The 16,974-nt window shown below is 48.7% G+C and overlaps 1 protein-coding gene across 3 annotated transcripts in view; it reads right to left on the bottom strand.

Moving 5' to 3' along the window:
* LDLRAP1 (low density lipoprotein receptor adaptor protein 1) overlaps positions 1-16,974 on the bottom strand; it is a 102,802-nt gene that overhangs the window by 17,472 nt on the left and 68,356 nt on the right. For all 3 annotated transcript variants that reach the window (XM_015411636.1, XM_015411637.1, XM_015411638.1), the window contains exons 5-6: positions 9,076-9,148; positions 5,345-5,428 (exon numbers count right to left, since the gene is read on the bottom strand). In XM_015411636.1, the coding sequence (XP_015267122.1) occupies positions 5,345-5,428; positions 9,076-9,148 (157 nt within the window). The remainder of the gene's footprint in view (positions 1-5,344; positions 5,429-9,075; positions 9,149-16,974) is intronic.

Genomic DNA, 16,974 nt, shown 5'->3' with positions numbered 1-16,974 from the left:
GCTCTATCTGATGTTGGGCGGCCAGTCGGACTCCAGCCCAGAAGACCTTTACCGGGCGTTGCAAGCCATGGCTGGTTGGCTCAGGCTGAGTCGGCTGAAACTAAACCCGGCGAAGACGGAGGTCCTGGGCCTGAGTCGGGTCGGTTCAGGGTTGGGGCTCCCTCTACCGACCTTCGATGGGGTGCCTTTGCTGCCAGCGTCGGAGGTTTGGGAGTGCTCCTGGACTCCTCTTTAACGATGGAGGCCCAGGTGGCAGCCACTGCCAAGTTAGCCTTTTACCATCTTCGGCTGGCTCGGCAGTTGGTCCCGTCCCTTGACCGCGATGACCTGGCCACAGTGATCCATGCGACAGTCACCTCGAAGCTAGACTACTGTAACACTCTCTACATGGGGCTGCCTTTGTCGCAAATCCGGAAGCTGCAGCTAGTGCAGAATGCCGCAGCCAAGCTGCTGATGGGTCTCACTAGGCGGGACCATATCAGGCCTGTCCTGAAAGCGCTGCACTGGCTGCCAATAGTGTACCAGGTTCGCTTCAAAGTGCTGGTTCTTACCTTTAAAGCCCTGTATGGCCAGGGTCCGGCATGCCTGAGGGACCGCCTTTCCCCATATGTTCCCCCAAGGGCACTACAAGTTGGGGACTCAACATCGACTGGTAACCCCAGGTCCCAAAGATATTAAATTTACTGTTACCAGGGCCAGGGCATTTTCAGTGGCGGCTCCTACCTGGTAGAATGAGCTCCTGGAGGAGATCCGGGCCCTGCGGGACCTGGTGCAGTTCCATATGGCCTGCAAGATGGAGCTCTTCTGCCAGGCTTTTGAGCATCACTATACCACCACCGTACCACCACCACTAAATGGAGTGGGTGTCATCGGGAACGAGACGGCCCTGGGAGGAAGGACGGATCGCTGTACCACCTGGAGTCTACTGTGTCGCTCTGGGACCACTTTGTCATGTGTGACCCCATCAGTTATTTATGACATCTAGAGCACTTGTATTTTTACATGAATGATTGTTTTATTGCTTGTTTTATCTTGTTTTAATCTGTTTAAGCTTGGCATATGTGCCTCATTTGTTAGCCACCCTGAGCCCATTTGGGGAGGGCAGGGTATAAATTTAATAATTAAAATAAATTAAAAAATCACATAATAGAATAACAGTTAACAATAAAGTGCTCGCAGTGCTGACAGGTTAGATGGCGCGCTCTACAGATCTAAGTCCATGTTGTTCTTCCAATCATCATCCCTTGGGCAAATACAGGTCTGGCGATGCATCTGGGCCCGTCCTAAGTTCAGTGGAATAATTGATGACAACAGTGGTGGTGGCAGCTCCTATTTAAAAGCCTGGCAGAAGAGCTCCGTCTTGCAGGCCCTGCAGAACTGTAAAAGGTCCCGCAGGGCCCTGATCTCCTCCGGGAGCTCGTTCCACCAGTAAGGAGCAGCCACAGAAAAGGCTCTGGCCCTGGTACTGGTGAGCCTTGCATCCTTGTAAGCCGCTCTGAGACACCTTTGGGTAGTGAAGGGTGGGGTATGAATCCAATCTCCTCTCCTCCTCCTCCTCCTCCTTTGCGGTCCCAGCCCAAAATCAATGCCACACCTACCCAAGATTTACTTTTTTAAAACGGATAGAACATACAATGGTGGATCTCTCAGCACCTTACCTGTTTTGACCCTAAAGAACGATTTAATGGTCTCCTCCAAACGACGCTGGGACTGACACTGTGGATTTACTAGCTTGATATGGATGAGAAAATTTGTGGCTTTTGGGTTTAAATCGATTATCAACTAAAGGTATTTGTTGATTCTGTCCATAACCCTCTCCCTTTCCCCCCCAGTTGGAGGACCTCAGCAAGAGAGGCACTGTTGTTTACTTCCTGGAGGGTATTTTCATTCTGGTGTGTTTCTGGAAGACTGGCCTTCCCCTCTAACAATGAATGGGATGCATCACTTATTAATCTACACCTATCAATCTGCATTAGCAGAATCACATTCAGAGATCTTTGCCACAGGTTGCTTACAGTTTATCACCCTCCATAAATTCTAAATAGCACTTATATTTAGGCTTGAGTAACACGCATGTTTATTTAACTTGTTAATTACAAAGACAGGTTAATTATAAAGACAGGTTATGGCCCTGGACCCTCATATCTGTAAGACCGCCTTTCTCCCACACGCTATCATAACAGCTTTGCTCTGGGCAGGGCCTTCTGGAGGTGCCACCCTGTAGATGGGCAAGATCAACAACTATCCCTACCTGCACCTTCTCTAAAGTGGCCTCGCTCTGTGGAATGGTCTGCCTGATGAGTCAGGAAGCCTCCCATTTCTCAAACTACATAAAACAGAATTGTTCAGGAGGGCATTTTTATAATGAAAACAGGGCTACAACACAATAGATTGGTCCAGCAAAATTCATTACATGTCTTCTGATTTTTCACACTGTTTAACATGTCATGTTTAAGATTTACACTTTGTTTAGATGGCAGCTGTTACAAAATTCTGCAATTCCTAGTCCTGTTACATTGCTTATTAGATGCATCATCCTGTTGATGGGATTGATTTACACTGTGTAGTAAGCCTTGAGTCACACTGAGAAAGGCAAACTATAATAATGTAAATAAAACAAAATAAATACAAAAATTCTTTCTCAATCTGTTAGCAAACTCTAGGGGGAAAAACGGGGTGGATATAAAAGTTGACCATGGACTATTAATTGGGGCTGTGACACCATTTTGCTGTCCCAGATGTCTGTTACCTTTTGAAACCCTTTGGAATCAAGCAAGGGTTTTATTTATTTACTTCGTTTATACCATGCCTTTTCCTCCAGTGGTGACCTAAAGTGGCTTACATAATTCTCCCCACCTCCACTTTATTCTGCCAACAGCCCTGTGAGGTAGGTTAGGCTGAGAGAGTATGATCGACCCAAGATCACCCAGCGCACTTCCATGGTGAAGTGGGGATCTGAACCTGGGTCTTTCAGATCCTAATCCGACACTCTAACCACTGCACCACACTGCTTACACAGGATTCCTTTGCTATTATATCTCTGCTTGACTCAGTACGATCCAGTTTGGACAGGAGACTTATACATGGAAACTGTCCTCTGTGCCATTTCCCAGGATTGTAATGGCCAGGATGGGGGGGGGGGCTGCCCTCTTGCTTCAACCCCCCCCCCCCAGTTCATTAAAGGCTACAGCACGTGCAATTATTACAGATTGTTACTAGGAAGATATCACTTAAACAATACTCAGAAGGCTTGACCCATTTCACACTCCTGATCGTTAAAAGAATTTTAATGGGCCCTCGTAGAGATCTTTGAGAAAGTGACTCTTGGGGAGCTTGCTGCCTTTCCCCCTTTCTTCCTCCCCGAGGAATAACTGGCAAATCGGTTTCATTCCAAGGGAGATGCAGAGGTCAAAAGAACAGTTAAGATCTTGATGGATTTCAATCAAGGGTCAACAACCTCTGTATACAAGACATGCGGGCTGAATTTCAGTAATAAGTTATCTCTCACCTCCCTGGAAAAAAAGGGGCTTCGGTTATTTGATAACTGAGAGTGCACCTCCCATTTTGTTTCTAAGAGGCTTCTGCGGGCACAGGGGATAACTAACAGCAGCCATGAGGGATTTGCACCCAAGTGGATGGCATCAGAGAGGCACCGCATATTTTAAGCGATGACGATGAACACACTTCAGTCTCCCAGGCAGAAGCTTGTAATAATACCCAGAGAATAGCCATGACTCAAGGTTAGTTGCACTCTTGTGCTTTTTAAGAAAGAGACCCCTTCCTTCTCCTAATTAATTTCCTCCCCAGAGAAGCATGCCATTCTGTGTCACTGCATTAGTGCACTGATTGCCATGGATTTAGAGATGCCAGCCTCCAGGTGGGACCTGGGGATCCCCCTGGAATTACAGCTCATCTCCAGACTACAGAGATCAGTTCCCCTGGAGAAAATTGATGCCTTGGAGGGTAGACTCTATGGCATTGCACTCCACTGAGGTCACTGTCCCCCTCAGGCTCCATCCCCAAATCTCCAGGAGTTTCCCAGCCTAGAGCTGGCAACCCGACCCCCCATCCCCTGCTGGGGAACAGGGGGGACCTGGCAACCCTACATGGGTTACAAGCATGCTACATCCTCCAAATAGGGTGGGAGGGGGAATCTGGGTGGGAGGGGGAATCTCCCTGTACTTATACTCTCTCTGCAGCTTTAGGATCTTAAAATATTCTTTTAAAGAAGGGTGAGAAAAGGTAAGAAGCACAGGATCCTAGAATTTTACAGCCAGCTCTATCCTGGAATGATACAATCAGCCTTGCTTACGCTATCCAATCATGGGTCACGGATTGGTCCACCTCCAATTGGTCCACCTCCAATGGCAGCCATTTTGTGGTAGCCATTTTGTGGCTGTGCCCAGCATAAGAACATAAGAGACACCAATGTTGGAGCAGGCCAAAGGCCCATCCAGTCCAACACTCTGTATCACACAGTAGCCAGAAATACCAGTGCCATCAGGAGGCCCACCAGTGGGGCCATGTTCCATGCCTGCAGATTCAAAGAGGTTGGGGAGCCCTACCCTAGACCACTCAGCCCAAACTACCTCACAGGACTGTTGTTGCCCATGTTAGTTCCCTGCTGGTCCATATAGCTGCGGGGGGGACTCACTGAGACTTTGAACACTCCAGAAGTGCAACAGAAATGCTAAGTATTATTATTACCAGGGCTTTTTTTGTAGAAAAAGCCCAGCAGGAACTCATTAGCATAACAGGCCATACCCAACAGCAGGAACTCATTAGCATATTAGGCCACACCCATGACAGCACAGGTCATTAGCATATTAGGCCACACCCCCATGTTACCAGAAGTGTGGTCATCCAGCCACACCCACCTTTTGCTTCTTATTCTGTTTACCTTGTTTGCTGTCAAAACCCAGGGCTTTTTTTGGAGCAGGAACGCCTTTGCATGTTAGGCCACACACCCCTAATGTAGCCAGTCCTAATGAGTTCCTGCTGTTGGGTGTGGCCTATTATGCTAATGAGTTCCTGCTGGGCGTGGCCAACTTGGGAGCCAGCCGGAACTCCGTTCCTGTGCGTTCCTGCCCCAAAATAGCCCTGATTATTACCACACACACTTTGCATGCAGAAGATCACCAGTTCAGTCCCTGGAATTGCCGATTAAAAGAGTCTCTGGAAGAAGGGCTGGGAATAATGTCTGAGTGCCACCTCAGGAAGCCGTCACCGGTCTCAGCAGACAGAATGTGGACTAGCATGGCCAGTGGCCTGTCTCAGTGTGGCCGCTTCACAGAAAACCCTGCAAAGATCCTCTTTAACAGAACACGTGTGCTTGATCACTTACAGCCTTTCGAGGAGGCTGAGTTTTCTGAGTGTGGGCTGATGTCTCCTTCTCCTTCCAACAGGGCTCTTTCCCTCTTCTCCTTTTCTGCAACAGACAGTCAGACAAACGTTGTGAGTTTATGGATACCTGGGAAAGTTAGTGTCAGTGTTCATTTCCTTAAGCCAACAAACCGCTGTGTAGCTTACAGTATCCTTCTTAGAAACGAAAGCATTTGTCCTATGTAATTCTTGCTTTCTAGACAACTGCCTCCCAAAGTGGCTCATGTCAATCAAGAAAGACAGGTGCCACACACAAGAGAGGTAGAGAGGAGGAGAAAAAAAGGAGAGGAGATGTAGCAGAACAGTGCTGGTGTAGCAAGTGCTGAATTAAGATACAGGAGACTCTAGTTTGTACCTCCACTCTGACATGAAAGCTCTCTGGGCGACCCTATCCCAGGAGTCCCCAACGGGGTGCCCATGGCTGCCATGGCAACCACTGACACTTTTCCTGGTGCCCGCTAAGTGCTTTTAGAAAGTGGGCAAGGCCAGGTGGGGCTTTTCCCAATAAGGCTTCTGGCTGGCAGTTGGAGATTTGACTGGCTTTGCAGATTTTTCAGATTTCTTCACTGTGTGACTGAAGGTATGCCATGGCAGGCATTTCATGGCTGGGTCCACCTCTTTAGGCTGCCTTTTTGTGGTAGCCATTTTGTGGCTGTGCCCAGCATAAGAACATAAGAGACACCAATGTTGGAGCAGGCCAAAGGCCCATCCAGTCCAACACTCTGTATCACACAGTAGCCAGAAATACCAGTGCCATCAGGAGGCCCACCAGTGGGGCCATGTTCCATGCCTGCAGACTCAAAGAGGTTGGGGAGCCCTACCCTAGACCACTCAGCCCAAACTACCTCACAGGACTGTTGTTGTCATTAGGATAAAATGGAGAAGAAGAGAACAATGGTGTAAGGTGCTTTGGTGAGAAGAGAGGGGTAGAAAGATCCAAAACAAACAAAAACATATTCATATACAACTTGGGCCAAGCTGTCTATGTATTTTTCATCCTATCCTTCCCCAAAGAAGATATGGGCGGTACACCTGGCCCCTCTCCCCATATTTTATCCCCCGCAACAACCCTGCAAGGTAGACCATTGTGCCCAAGAGCACACGGTAAGCTTGATAGGAGAGTGAGGGCTTGGAGCTTGGAACTTTACTGGTATTCTTGGTTGGATGGAGGTAGCACAACCTCCTGGGAGACCTTTGGCCAGTGAAAGAGACCTCAGTGTCCTTTCCCCCTGTTTCTGCAGTCTTGGGACTCCTGACATGAAATCATTCCCCATGTGAGAAACATGCACAACATCTGAGGACGTATGTTGGGAATCCAATAGGCACAATAGCCAACTGTGCAATGAGAAAAAAAACCAAGATACCGCAAAGCTGGTCCTTTTCTTGCCTGGAAGCTGATCTCCACATAGCAAACTACAATTTTGGGCCGGTTCCCAAGATTTCACAGCATCTACATACCCAACATCTAGTGCCTCCTTTGGCTGCGTCATGCAGCTTTCTGACTACCCCATCCTGATGGCCCAAATGACAAAATGTACTAGTTCACGTTAATGTTTCCCAAATCCTCTCTTGTAGGCCCAGAAAACAGTTCCTCCAAGATGGCTGACAGCACTTAACACGCAAAATTACAACACAGTCAAAATAAATAAAAACCAGTTAAGTAGATAAAGCCAGATCAGTCCCCACCTACCAGATGCTGGTCCAACTCCAGCCACCAAAAGCCTGCTGAGCAACAAGGCAGCTGTCAATTTCTGACACAAGGTTTTTAAGTGCCCTTGATCCTTCACTGAGCACAGAGGCCGTAAACTCAAGGCAGTTTGTTTCTGCCAGTCTTCAGATGGAAGTGTATGGGGGGGGGGGCAAGAGAGAAAGGGGGGCTTCCAGGCAGATCTATCTGCTCAACCTTTCACTGCTGCCAACGGCAGAACAGTTGTGGCAAACAGAAAAGGGCCTTCCAGACTGGCATGACCCCAAGACTTGCAAAGACCATCCAATCAAGCCTACAGTCTGTTTTGGAATGCTGCCCAACCAGCTGGCTGCTGCGCCTAACCAGGCTACCACTGACAAAAAGACAGATGGTCTCTTGCTGTCGACGTATCCTCCACTGGCACCTCACAGCTGGCCAGGGCTGGACGATGCCACTTGAAGCACTGGCTCAGGGATGGGGTGTGTGGGGACGATGGTGCACAGGGGGGCAGAAGAAAGCACTTGAGTGGTTGCTTGGCAACCACCCACGCCTTTCAAGGTGCCCAAAACCAGGAGTGGTTGCCAGCCGACTGCCTGCATGCTTCTGCTGGGCAGACCTCCTTTCTGCCTCCCATAGGGAAGGGATTATTATTTATACACCGCTACCAATGTACTTAGACCCTGACAGAGTTGCCTGAGTAAAGACGCCAGCCCTCTGCTGAACTGGAGATTATGATTTAATTTTAAAGCCGTGAGGGAGACAGCAGGAGGCGGGGACGCAAAGACATGGTATTGTCAACTTTACTTGCTGGCTGCACTCCGAGAGGCACCTGCAGAATTTCAATACAGGAGGCCTGAGGGAAAAAGCTGGAAACCCAGCAGGGGTGACCACCACAGAGAGAGGACATGGGTAGAGAAAAGGACACCGTGGGCCTTCACTGCAATCTTGGGAAGGGGTTTAGCCACAGGTTTTCTCAAAATGAAAGATGGCCTGGAAAAGATGGCTTTGATCTGGAGGAGAGCAGGCCGTCAGCCAGGGGTAAGATGGTGCTGCTCAGTTTAGCCCTGACCAGTGGCAACGGATCAGGCTTCCCAAGTACTTACCGTGATTCGGCGGGGACACAGACGTCTTCGCAGGATCATTCCCGCGGGGATAACAGACGCGCCGCACCATGCCGTCGCCAGGAAGTGACGCCGGCTGACGCTCTGGCAATGGGGCTGGAACCCCGATGGTACCATCGAGTTTTCAGCCCCATTGCCAGAGCGTCGCCCGGCGTCACTTCCTGGCGACGGCATGCTGCGTTACAGGGAGGAATGGTCCGCCCGGGGAGCATGTTTCCCCCGCCGGATCGCGGTAAGTACTTGGGAACCCTACAACAGATGGGAGTCATATTCTCCAGAGCTGCAGTTAGCAGGCGCAGAGCCAGGGCTTGAACTCGGCCAGGAGCAGTGTGGGAGGAAGTGACGAGAAACCTACACCCGTTGCCATCGTTGCCTTGGCCCCTGTCTGAGTAGAGTCTTTTCTGCTAGGGTCAATCGGCTCAGCTTGTTCGTGGGCTCTTTTAATGCCCTGTTCCGTTATGCCTGCCATTTCTGCTGGGGAGAGAAAGATTGGCTTGGGGAGAGAAAGAAAGGGGGAGGGGGAGAGGGAAGGAAGCAAAGGTGGGGGAATGCCTCCTCCCCGCAAGTTTCTTGCGGGCCCACCCTTGTTCATAATAACATCATTGGCTTCCACCAACAGTAACAACAAAAAGTGACCCTGAACATCAAACACCGGCAAAAACAAAGAAAAAGAAACACTTGGAGGGGGTAAGGGAGGAGGTGATGGAAGAAATGCCTGGTGCTCCATCACGAACCAGCTCCACTGCCTGCTGTCAGAGCCATTAGAAGCCTGTGGTTAGATTAGTAATGCAATCAGAATTTCATTCACTGTTCCTTCCATTTTTTAAAAAGTTCTCCCTGTAGAGAAAATGGGGGGGGGAACTACACCCAAGCTCACACATTCACCTTCTTTGGATGCCTGCCAGAATTCAAACGCCACTTTGAACGCCTGAGCGACCGTGAGGGTGACGGCTTGGGCCTGGGGGGGAGAAAAGAAAGATATGACAGCGATTAAAATCGGTGCGTGTTCCTCATGTAGATTCAAATCATTTGGAGGTTTTGCTCAACTGAGGTATGTTAAACCAAGAAACTCATTCCTCCTTCTTCAGTTTGACAAAGTCCCACACTGCTGGTCCAAGACTTAATTCAATATTCATGCCAGCATGTACTGGTACAGAGAGAGAGACAGCTGCGGTTCTCCGAGGGTAAATTCACACAATTGATTTTGAGGGTGTCTGTACTCAATCGGTAATGAATGACACTGCTCCAGTTTGTACAGGCTTAGAGCCTGATGCTTGGACAGAAGGCCAATATGAAGAGTTTTCAACAATGCAGTAAATCAATAGTGATGTATTGTGGACTAAATATTAATGTGCAGGTGGGGTAGGGAAGGCACTGACCACCGATCCCCCCCACGACTCCTGATCTGGAAGACCAAGATGTCTCAAGGAAAAACTCCTTAAGGAAAAACCATAGTGTACCTCATCTTCAGGAGCACCAATATTATTTCAGCAATGAAATGCTGAGTTCATTATTGTCATGGGTATAGCCAGGGGTCATTTCGTAGAAAAAGAGGTGCAGGAGCTTAATAGCATAACTTATTTGCATATGCCACACCCCCTGACATCACCGGAAGTGTGTCAGAAGGCAACATCCATCGCTCAGGCTCCACCCCCAAAATCTCCAAGTATTTCCCAACTCAGAGCTGGCGAGCCAGCTTTACATTTTGAATAAAGACACTTTAGGTTTCCTTTTCTCTTGCAGGGAAGCTACCATACAACAAGCATGAAAATACAGATCAAGTTAGTACGCTTTTTCTTTTTCTGCAATAAATCAGGAAAACAATCAAAAGATTATTCTGGCAACAACATGCCTGGAAGAGATATTAATTAAAAGGATAATGTTTATAGCAGTGTTGAGGAGCATGCATTCTATTGCATGTTCACACACATTAAGACCAGACAAGGTATAATCCCAAACAGACATCACACTAGCAGCATTGTACACAACGCTGCCCATGTTTGCCATGTACCATAAACACATCAAGGCAGGCTATAGCAAGGATAGTCCTACAGTAAGATCAGGTGAGACACGATCTGCCTTAGTTGGGTGTCATTGAAGATGGGGGAGAGAAACCAACAGATTTGTTCCAGGGGCCCCAACACATTGGGAAATTCTCTTACCCAAAACCGAAACAGAGCAAGTGGGAGACTTGCATGACATCTACTTCCAAAGAGTCATAATACTGGACAGCTTCCCAATAGTTCACACTTCATGCCATTTTTTGGTCTGAATTTCTTAACACACCTTGGGTCAGCCCTGAACTAAAATCCAAATACTGACACTAAATACCAGTGGAGCCCATGCAAGTCAATTAGCATTCCTGGATCTCATTATCTCCAATGGGCAATCCTGTCATTCCTTTTATACATCCCAGTTAGTTGCCCCTTTGAAACGGTACCACACCATTTGAGTTAACAGCAAAATGAAGAGCATGAACATGTGCAGAGTGCACATTTCATGTCAGTGTTCTCTCTGGGCTGCACACAGGTCAAAAAGAAATTTTAAAAGGCCTCTGATCTGCATGTCCGCCCTCCCCCCAATCTTGTTCATGCAGATGGTGGAGAGAGAGAATTGAGTTGTGCAGAGAGATGGTTGAAAAAGGGCCATTGGGTACTTACCGTGAAGGGTCCTCCTCCTCTGAGATAAGGAGGACATCTTGATGGGTGTTTCCCACCCTATCCTTAGGGAGGCAGGAACCAAAACCTCACTTCCTGTCCTCTTGGTGGGACACGTCCCTCAACTCAGTTTGGGAACTCCTAGAAGCGGTAAAAAGTTTAACAAAAACACAATAACCAAGTCAACTGTGACATAACTGTAATAACCAGAAAAGACTGGAAATTCAGAGAAGAGGAGATAGAAGTACTTCTCAGAACGTAGGCTGGGTAAAGGTGAGAAACATGACGACGACTAGGGAGGGGCCAAGATGTCCTCCTTATCTCAGAGGAGAAGGACCCTTCACGGTAAGTACCAATGGCCCTTTCTCCCTCTGAGAGGAGGACATCTTGATGGGATCTCCTATAGCAGTATCTTCATCACGTGGGTGGGTCATCGTCTTTGTGCGCCAGAACATGCTGAAGGACTCTTCGACCGAAGGCAGCATCAGTCAAGTCATCGACGTTGATTTTATAATGTTTGACAAAAGTAGAAACAGAGGACCACGTGGCTGCTTTGCAGATTTCCTCCACTGTAGCACGGTTCGTCATGGCAGCGTTGGTCGCTGCACTACGAATCGAGTGCACTGTAATCCTGGAGGGCGGTGCCAAATTTTGCGCCCTATAAGCTTCAACGATGCAATACTTGAGAGTAGAACTTATTGTAGCCTTAGACATCTTACATCCCTTATTGGGCGGAGAAATGGATATGAACAAGGATTCTGACTTCCTGATGCCTTTAGTGCGATGGAGAAAGGCCTTCAGGGCCCGGCGGACATCCAAGGAGTGCCAGATGCACTCCTGCGCATGGGAAGGATTCGGGCAGAAAGAAGGCAAACAAATCTCTTGAGATCTGTGGAATCTGGAGTTGACTTTAGGTTGAAAAGTAGGATCTGTATACAAAACTACCTTTTCTTTGTGGAAAATGCAGAGCCCTGGATTAACCGAAGGAGCACCCAGCTCTGACACACGTCAGGCAGAGGTTATGGCTACCAAAAACAGGGTCTTCATTCTTAGCCACTTCAATGGTATCTCTGAGATGGGTTCAAAGGGAGGCCTGGTTAGGGCATTGAGTACCACATTCAACCTCCAAGTGGGGAACCTGTGAGCTGCAGGGGGATCCTTAAGTGATGCCCCTTTTAGAAAGTACTTGACATGAAGATGTCTGGATAACCCCCAGCCTTTGAAGGGTGGCGCTACCATTGAAAGGGCTGCCACCTGTCTCCTAAGCATAGATCCCTTCAGACCCGAGTCATGGCCGTCCTGAAGAAAAACAAGTATGCTCCTAATATGGGACTTCAGGGGATCTACTGACTTCCTTCTGGCCCACCTTACGAAGGCCTTCCAGGTAGTATTACAGATTCTGCAAGTAGATTGTCGCCTAGAAGCCAGCATGGTATTTGTCACTTTCTCTGAGTATCCTAGTTTAAGCAGTCTTTCCCACTCAATTGCCATGCGGTCAGACAAAGTCATTCTGGATCCAGATGCCATACAGGTCCCTGTATCAACATGTCTGGAGACACCTACAGTTGGAGAGGAGGTTGCACCGCCAGACTCTGAAGATCCAAAAACCACGGTCTCCGGAGCCAGTAAGGAGCCACAACTATGATCTCTGCCTGCTGCTCTCGTATCCTTCTCAGGAATCTTGGAAGCACTTGAGTAGGTGGGTATGCAAATAGTAGGCCTGGCAGCCACTGAGACATCAAGTCATCCGTTGCTTTGCTGTCATGGTGATAAAACCTGGTGAAGTACCTCCTCACCTTGAAGTTGAGAGGAGAGGCAAACAAGTCCACAACCGGCCGGCCGAAACGATTCACGATCAGCTGGAATAGGGATCATTCTGCTTCCTGCAACTGGTAATGACTCAGCCAGTCCGCTTGTGTATTCAGTATCCCCTTTATGTGTTCTGCTTTGATGGAAGCTAGATTGAGTTCTGCTCACAGAAAAAGCTTGTGAGCTTCCTGGCAAAGCCTGGAGGACCTGGAGCCCCCTTGGTTGTTTATGTAAGACTTGGCCGCAATGTTGTCTGTTCTGATTAGCACGTGGTGTCCAACAACCTGAGCACGAAAGTGCAGGAGCACCAGTCTGATAGCTCTGAGCTCTAGGACATTTATAGGTAGAGTCCTTTCCTCCTTGGACCATAATCGTTGTGTTGGGGAGTTGAGAAGAACAGCACCCCAACCCTGAAGACTTGCATCTGTGACAATCTGCTTCCAATGCTCGCTGTAGTACGGATGACCCAAGAGAAGGTTTTGTAGTTTGGACCACCACTTGAGGCCGGATTTCACCTTGAAAGAAAGTTTGACTGCAATATCCTTCCGTTGCATAATCCTGTGCTGGAATGGTTGCAGAAACTGTTGCAGAGGTCTCGCGTGGAGATGTGCTCAGGGAACAGTGTCTATGGAGGAGATGAATAGGCCCATCAGCTTGGCAAGAGTCATTAGGGAGGAATGCTTGCTCTTGATGACTTGACGGCAAAGAGTACGAATCTTCTCTGCCTTGGCTTTTGGCAAAAACATGCGATTCTGGGTTGTGTCCAAGATCTCCCCCAAATGCTCTATGGTTTGAGACGGCGTCAGACAGCTCTTTTGGATGTTGACTAGGAAACCATGATTCTGTAGACACTGGATGCTGTCCTCCGTATCTTGAGTTGATTTGAGAAACGAGGCGGAGCGAATCAGAAGATCATCTAGGTAAGGGTGGACATGTACACCCTTTTCTCTCAGCAGGACAACTGGGTGAATCAGCATCTTGAGGCGGTTGAGATTCTGAAGAGTAGAACTCTGAACTGCCAGTGCTGACCCTAAACGCAGAATCTCAGGAAACGTCTGTGACCGTTGAAGATAGGTACATGGAGGTACACCTCTGTTAGGTCGATTGAAGTCAAGAATTCCCCTGGTTGCAATGCCTCTGCGATGAAGCGGAGAGTCTCCATGCGGAATCGATGTCGTTTTACAAATTTATTTAGGAATTTTAAATCTAAGATGGCTCTCCAGCTTCCGTTTCTTTTGGGAACTGTGAAGAAAATGGAGTACACCTCATGTTCCCTCTCGTCTGGGGGAACCGGTTCTATTGCTAGAATGCTGGAGAGATGGTTGACAGCTTCTAAAGTTCTTTGCAATTTGATTGGGTTTTTTATATGTGGGGAGGGGATGAAGCGTTCTGGAGGTCTGCTCCAAAATTCGATGGAGTAACCTTTGGCTGTGACGTCTCTCGCCCAATTGTCTGCTTGAGACTTCTCCCATTAATGGCGAAGTAACAGCAGACGTCCCCACACCAGCGCCAAGGTGTAGTCATGCCTTAGATGATTTGTTGTCTCTCCCCAACTTATCATCTCTGGGAGAGAACGGCTTGCTTGGTCTGTTGTGGAAGGGGTTCCTTTGAAAGTTGGATCTGGACATTCCCCAGGCGGGTCATCTGCCATTTCAATTGAACCTATAGGAGGATCGCTGACCTACTGGGGAACTGCCTCCTCAGGTATGTTCCCGGGAGAGCGTCACACTCCGCTGAGAACAACCTACTGACGACCTACTGAGGAACTGTCTCCTCAGGTATGTCCCCGTGAGAGTGTCACACTCTGCTGAGAACAACCTACTGGCGACCTACTGAGGAACTGCCTCCTCAGGTATGTCCTCGGGAGAGCATCACACTCCGCTGAGAACAACCTACTGGCGACCCCTGGCCCCTAAGATATCCAGATGCCCTCGACCAGAAATCTGGGCATCGCCTTCTTTTTATCCTTAGTTTCAATGAGGATTTTGTCTAAAGCGTCTCCAAAGAGACGGTCGCCTTGAAAAGGGTACGCAGTGATGATGGACTTGGCATGTAAATCAGCCTGCCATGCCCTGAGCCATAGAGTCCTTCTGGCAGCAACCGTGGAGGCCAGTGCCCGAGAGGAAAAAATCATAACATCGAGAGTGGCGTCCGCTGAAAAGGAAGAAGCCTGGAAGAGCCTGTTGGCCCCCTCAGCCAGGTGTGCATTAGAGTTTGAAATAAGCTGGACCATCTTTTTGGACCAGGAAATGGAGACCCAGCTACCATCGTGGCCATAGCAGATGCCCTGATGGCCACGGCAGTAGCCTCGTGGGCCTTGCGTAAGGCGACCTCCGCCTTCCTATCCAGGCTATCTCTCACCATGCCTTCACCATCTTCAGAAAGCAATCCTGAGGTCTGGAGTGCTGTTATTGGTGCATCCACTAGGGGGACCTGTAAGAACTTATCAGTAAAATTAGGCAGTGCATAAAGCTTCTTAACATTTGGAGGACAATCCTTATTTGCCATAGGTTTTGCCCACTCCTTAACCAGCTGCTTTTCCAAAAATTCTGGGAAAGGAAAAACTTTCTCAAACCCTAAGATCCTAGGGAAATAGTCTTTACTCCCTCTGGGCCTAGATCCATCATCTGTGTCAGGATTAGTAGAGTCCTCTGCCTTAGGTTTGGGGGTAAGTTCTAAGGCAGACGTGGTCTTTTAAAGAAAGTACTGATAATCTGGCAGACGTGGTCTTTTAAAGAAAGTACTGATAATCTGGTTTAAAAATCTCATGGAAGGTTCAGGAACCTCCATTTCCTCTTCTTCCTCCTCCTCGTCTGATAGGAATTCTCCCTCCTCCCTTTCACTAATCTCACTTTCTCCAAGCTGGGAAAGATACCACTGATGGTCCTCTCTCACAGTGCATAAATGGTCTTTCCTAGCCGCTTTTGTTGCCCAGCGGGGTCTTCCCTTCTCTGGGCAGTTCTTAGATAACTCCTGGGTGTTGAGAGCAGGTTTGACTGTGCCCAGCAGCCCAACATCAGGAAAGGGGGGGGGGAGGATCTCAGGTGCTTCTGCCTGACAGAGGGGCCAACGCGCCAGCCCCTCCGACCGGCCGCGCCTGGGTTCCATTCCTTTCCCCTTCTCCCTTCCCTTCGCCTCCAAGTGGACGAAGGAAAAGAGGGGGGGAAAGGATCTCAGGTGCTTCTGCCTGACAGAAACGGGCCAGGGCGGGCCAGGGAAGGTGGGGGGCAGGCCAGGGAAGGGGGGGCTCTCTCCAGGCCTCCCCCAACTCACCCACTTCACGGGCGGGCCAGGGAAGGCATGGGGAGGCATTTAAATGCCTCCCCACTCCTTGCAGGACCTTCCCCGGCTCACCCACCTTGGCTGGCAGGCCAGGGAAGGCTGGGAGGGCTCTCTGCAGGAAGAGAGCTGGGCTTGTTACTGCCGGAATGCCATCCCTGCTCGTTCCGGCTGGAAATGACCCCTGCTCACATCAAAATGCTTGCCAGAGTTGGCCCTGCTTAGCTTTCGAGATCTGATGAGATCGAGCTTGCCTGGGCTATTCAGGTCAGGGCATCATTTTCCTAAATGTTGACGAATCACACACAAGTTTGCAAAAATCATCACTGTTATAAATATGAGATGCTGCTGCAAAATGATGCTGCCCACATAGCCTGCTATAATAACATCCTCCATTGCTACTCCATACTGGATGAGACTCAGGGTGTCCCCATGGCTGGTTCCGACATTCATGAATTGGGTGTTTAAGTGTGATGCTGCAACAAACAAGAAGTCAATTTCCCAGTCCAAACGGTTCAAACTGATTAAAATGGACCATGATGGAAACTCCTACCTGTTTAATATCTCCCCCCACATAACCTCAGAATAGCCTTCACTTTGGTTTCAAACCATGCCAACGGCTTTGCTAGCCGGATGTTACTCCCAAATACCGCTGGCTTCACGTCTTTGCATTTGCGGAGCTTCAGCAGTTCCAGGGGACCTATCGCATTGCATTTTATCCTGTCCTCTCTCTATAGAGCCCAGAACCAAATTTCTCACAGCGCTCTTAATGGGCTGGATTTTTTCTATAGACTCAGAGAAGCAGCTGCTGCTTCTCTCAGATGCTGATCCATTTGTCTCCTATGGAGTGTCACTCTTTGCTTTAGCAGCCAAGAAAATACAGGCTAGAGCTGCATCTGAAGAGGGCAATGCTTTTATTTGATCAGTACCTTTGGTTAGATTGTTTTAATGCTGATATTTGTAATTATATTATACTAGGGAGCAAAGCTCGTTGTGGACGGAGACAATGGGCGCCTAAAAAGGTAGGGTGGGTGGGTGG

The sequence above is a fragment of the Gekko japonicus genome, unplaced genomic scaffold (genome assembly GCF_001447785.1).
Source record: "Gekko japonicus isolate JY-2015 unplaced genomic scaffold, Gekko_japonicus_V1.1 scaffold62, whole genome shotgun sequence".
NCBI classification, from domain to species: Eukaryota; Metazoa; Chordata; class Lepidosauria; order Squamata; family Gekkonidae; genus Gekko; species Gekko japonicus.
The sequence above is the reverse complement of the archived record's forward strand: the minus strand, read 5'-3'. Positions and strand labels throughout refer to the sequence as shown.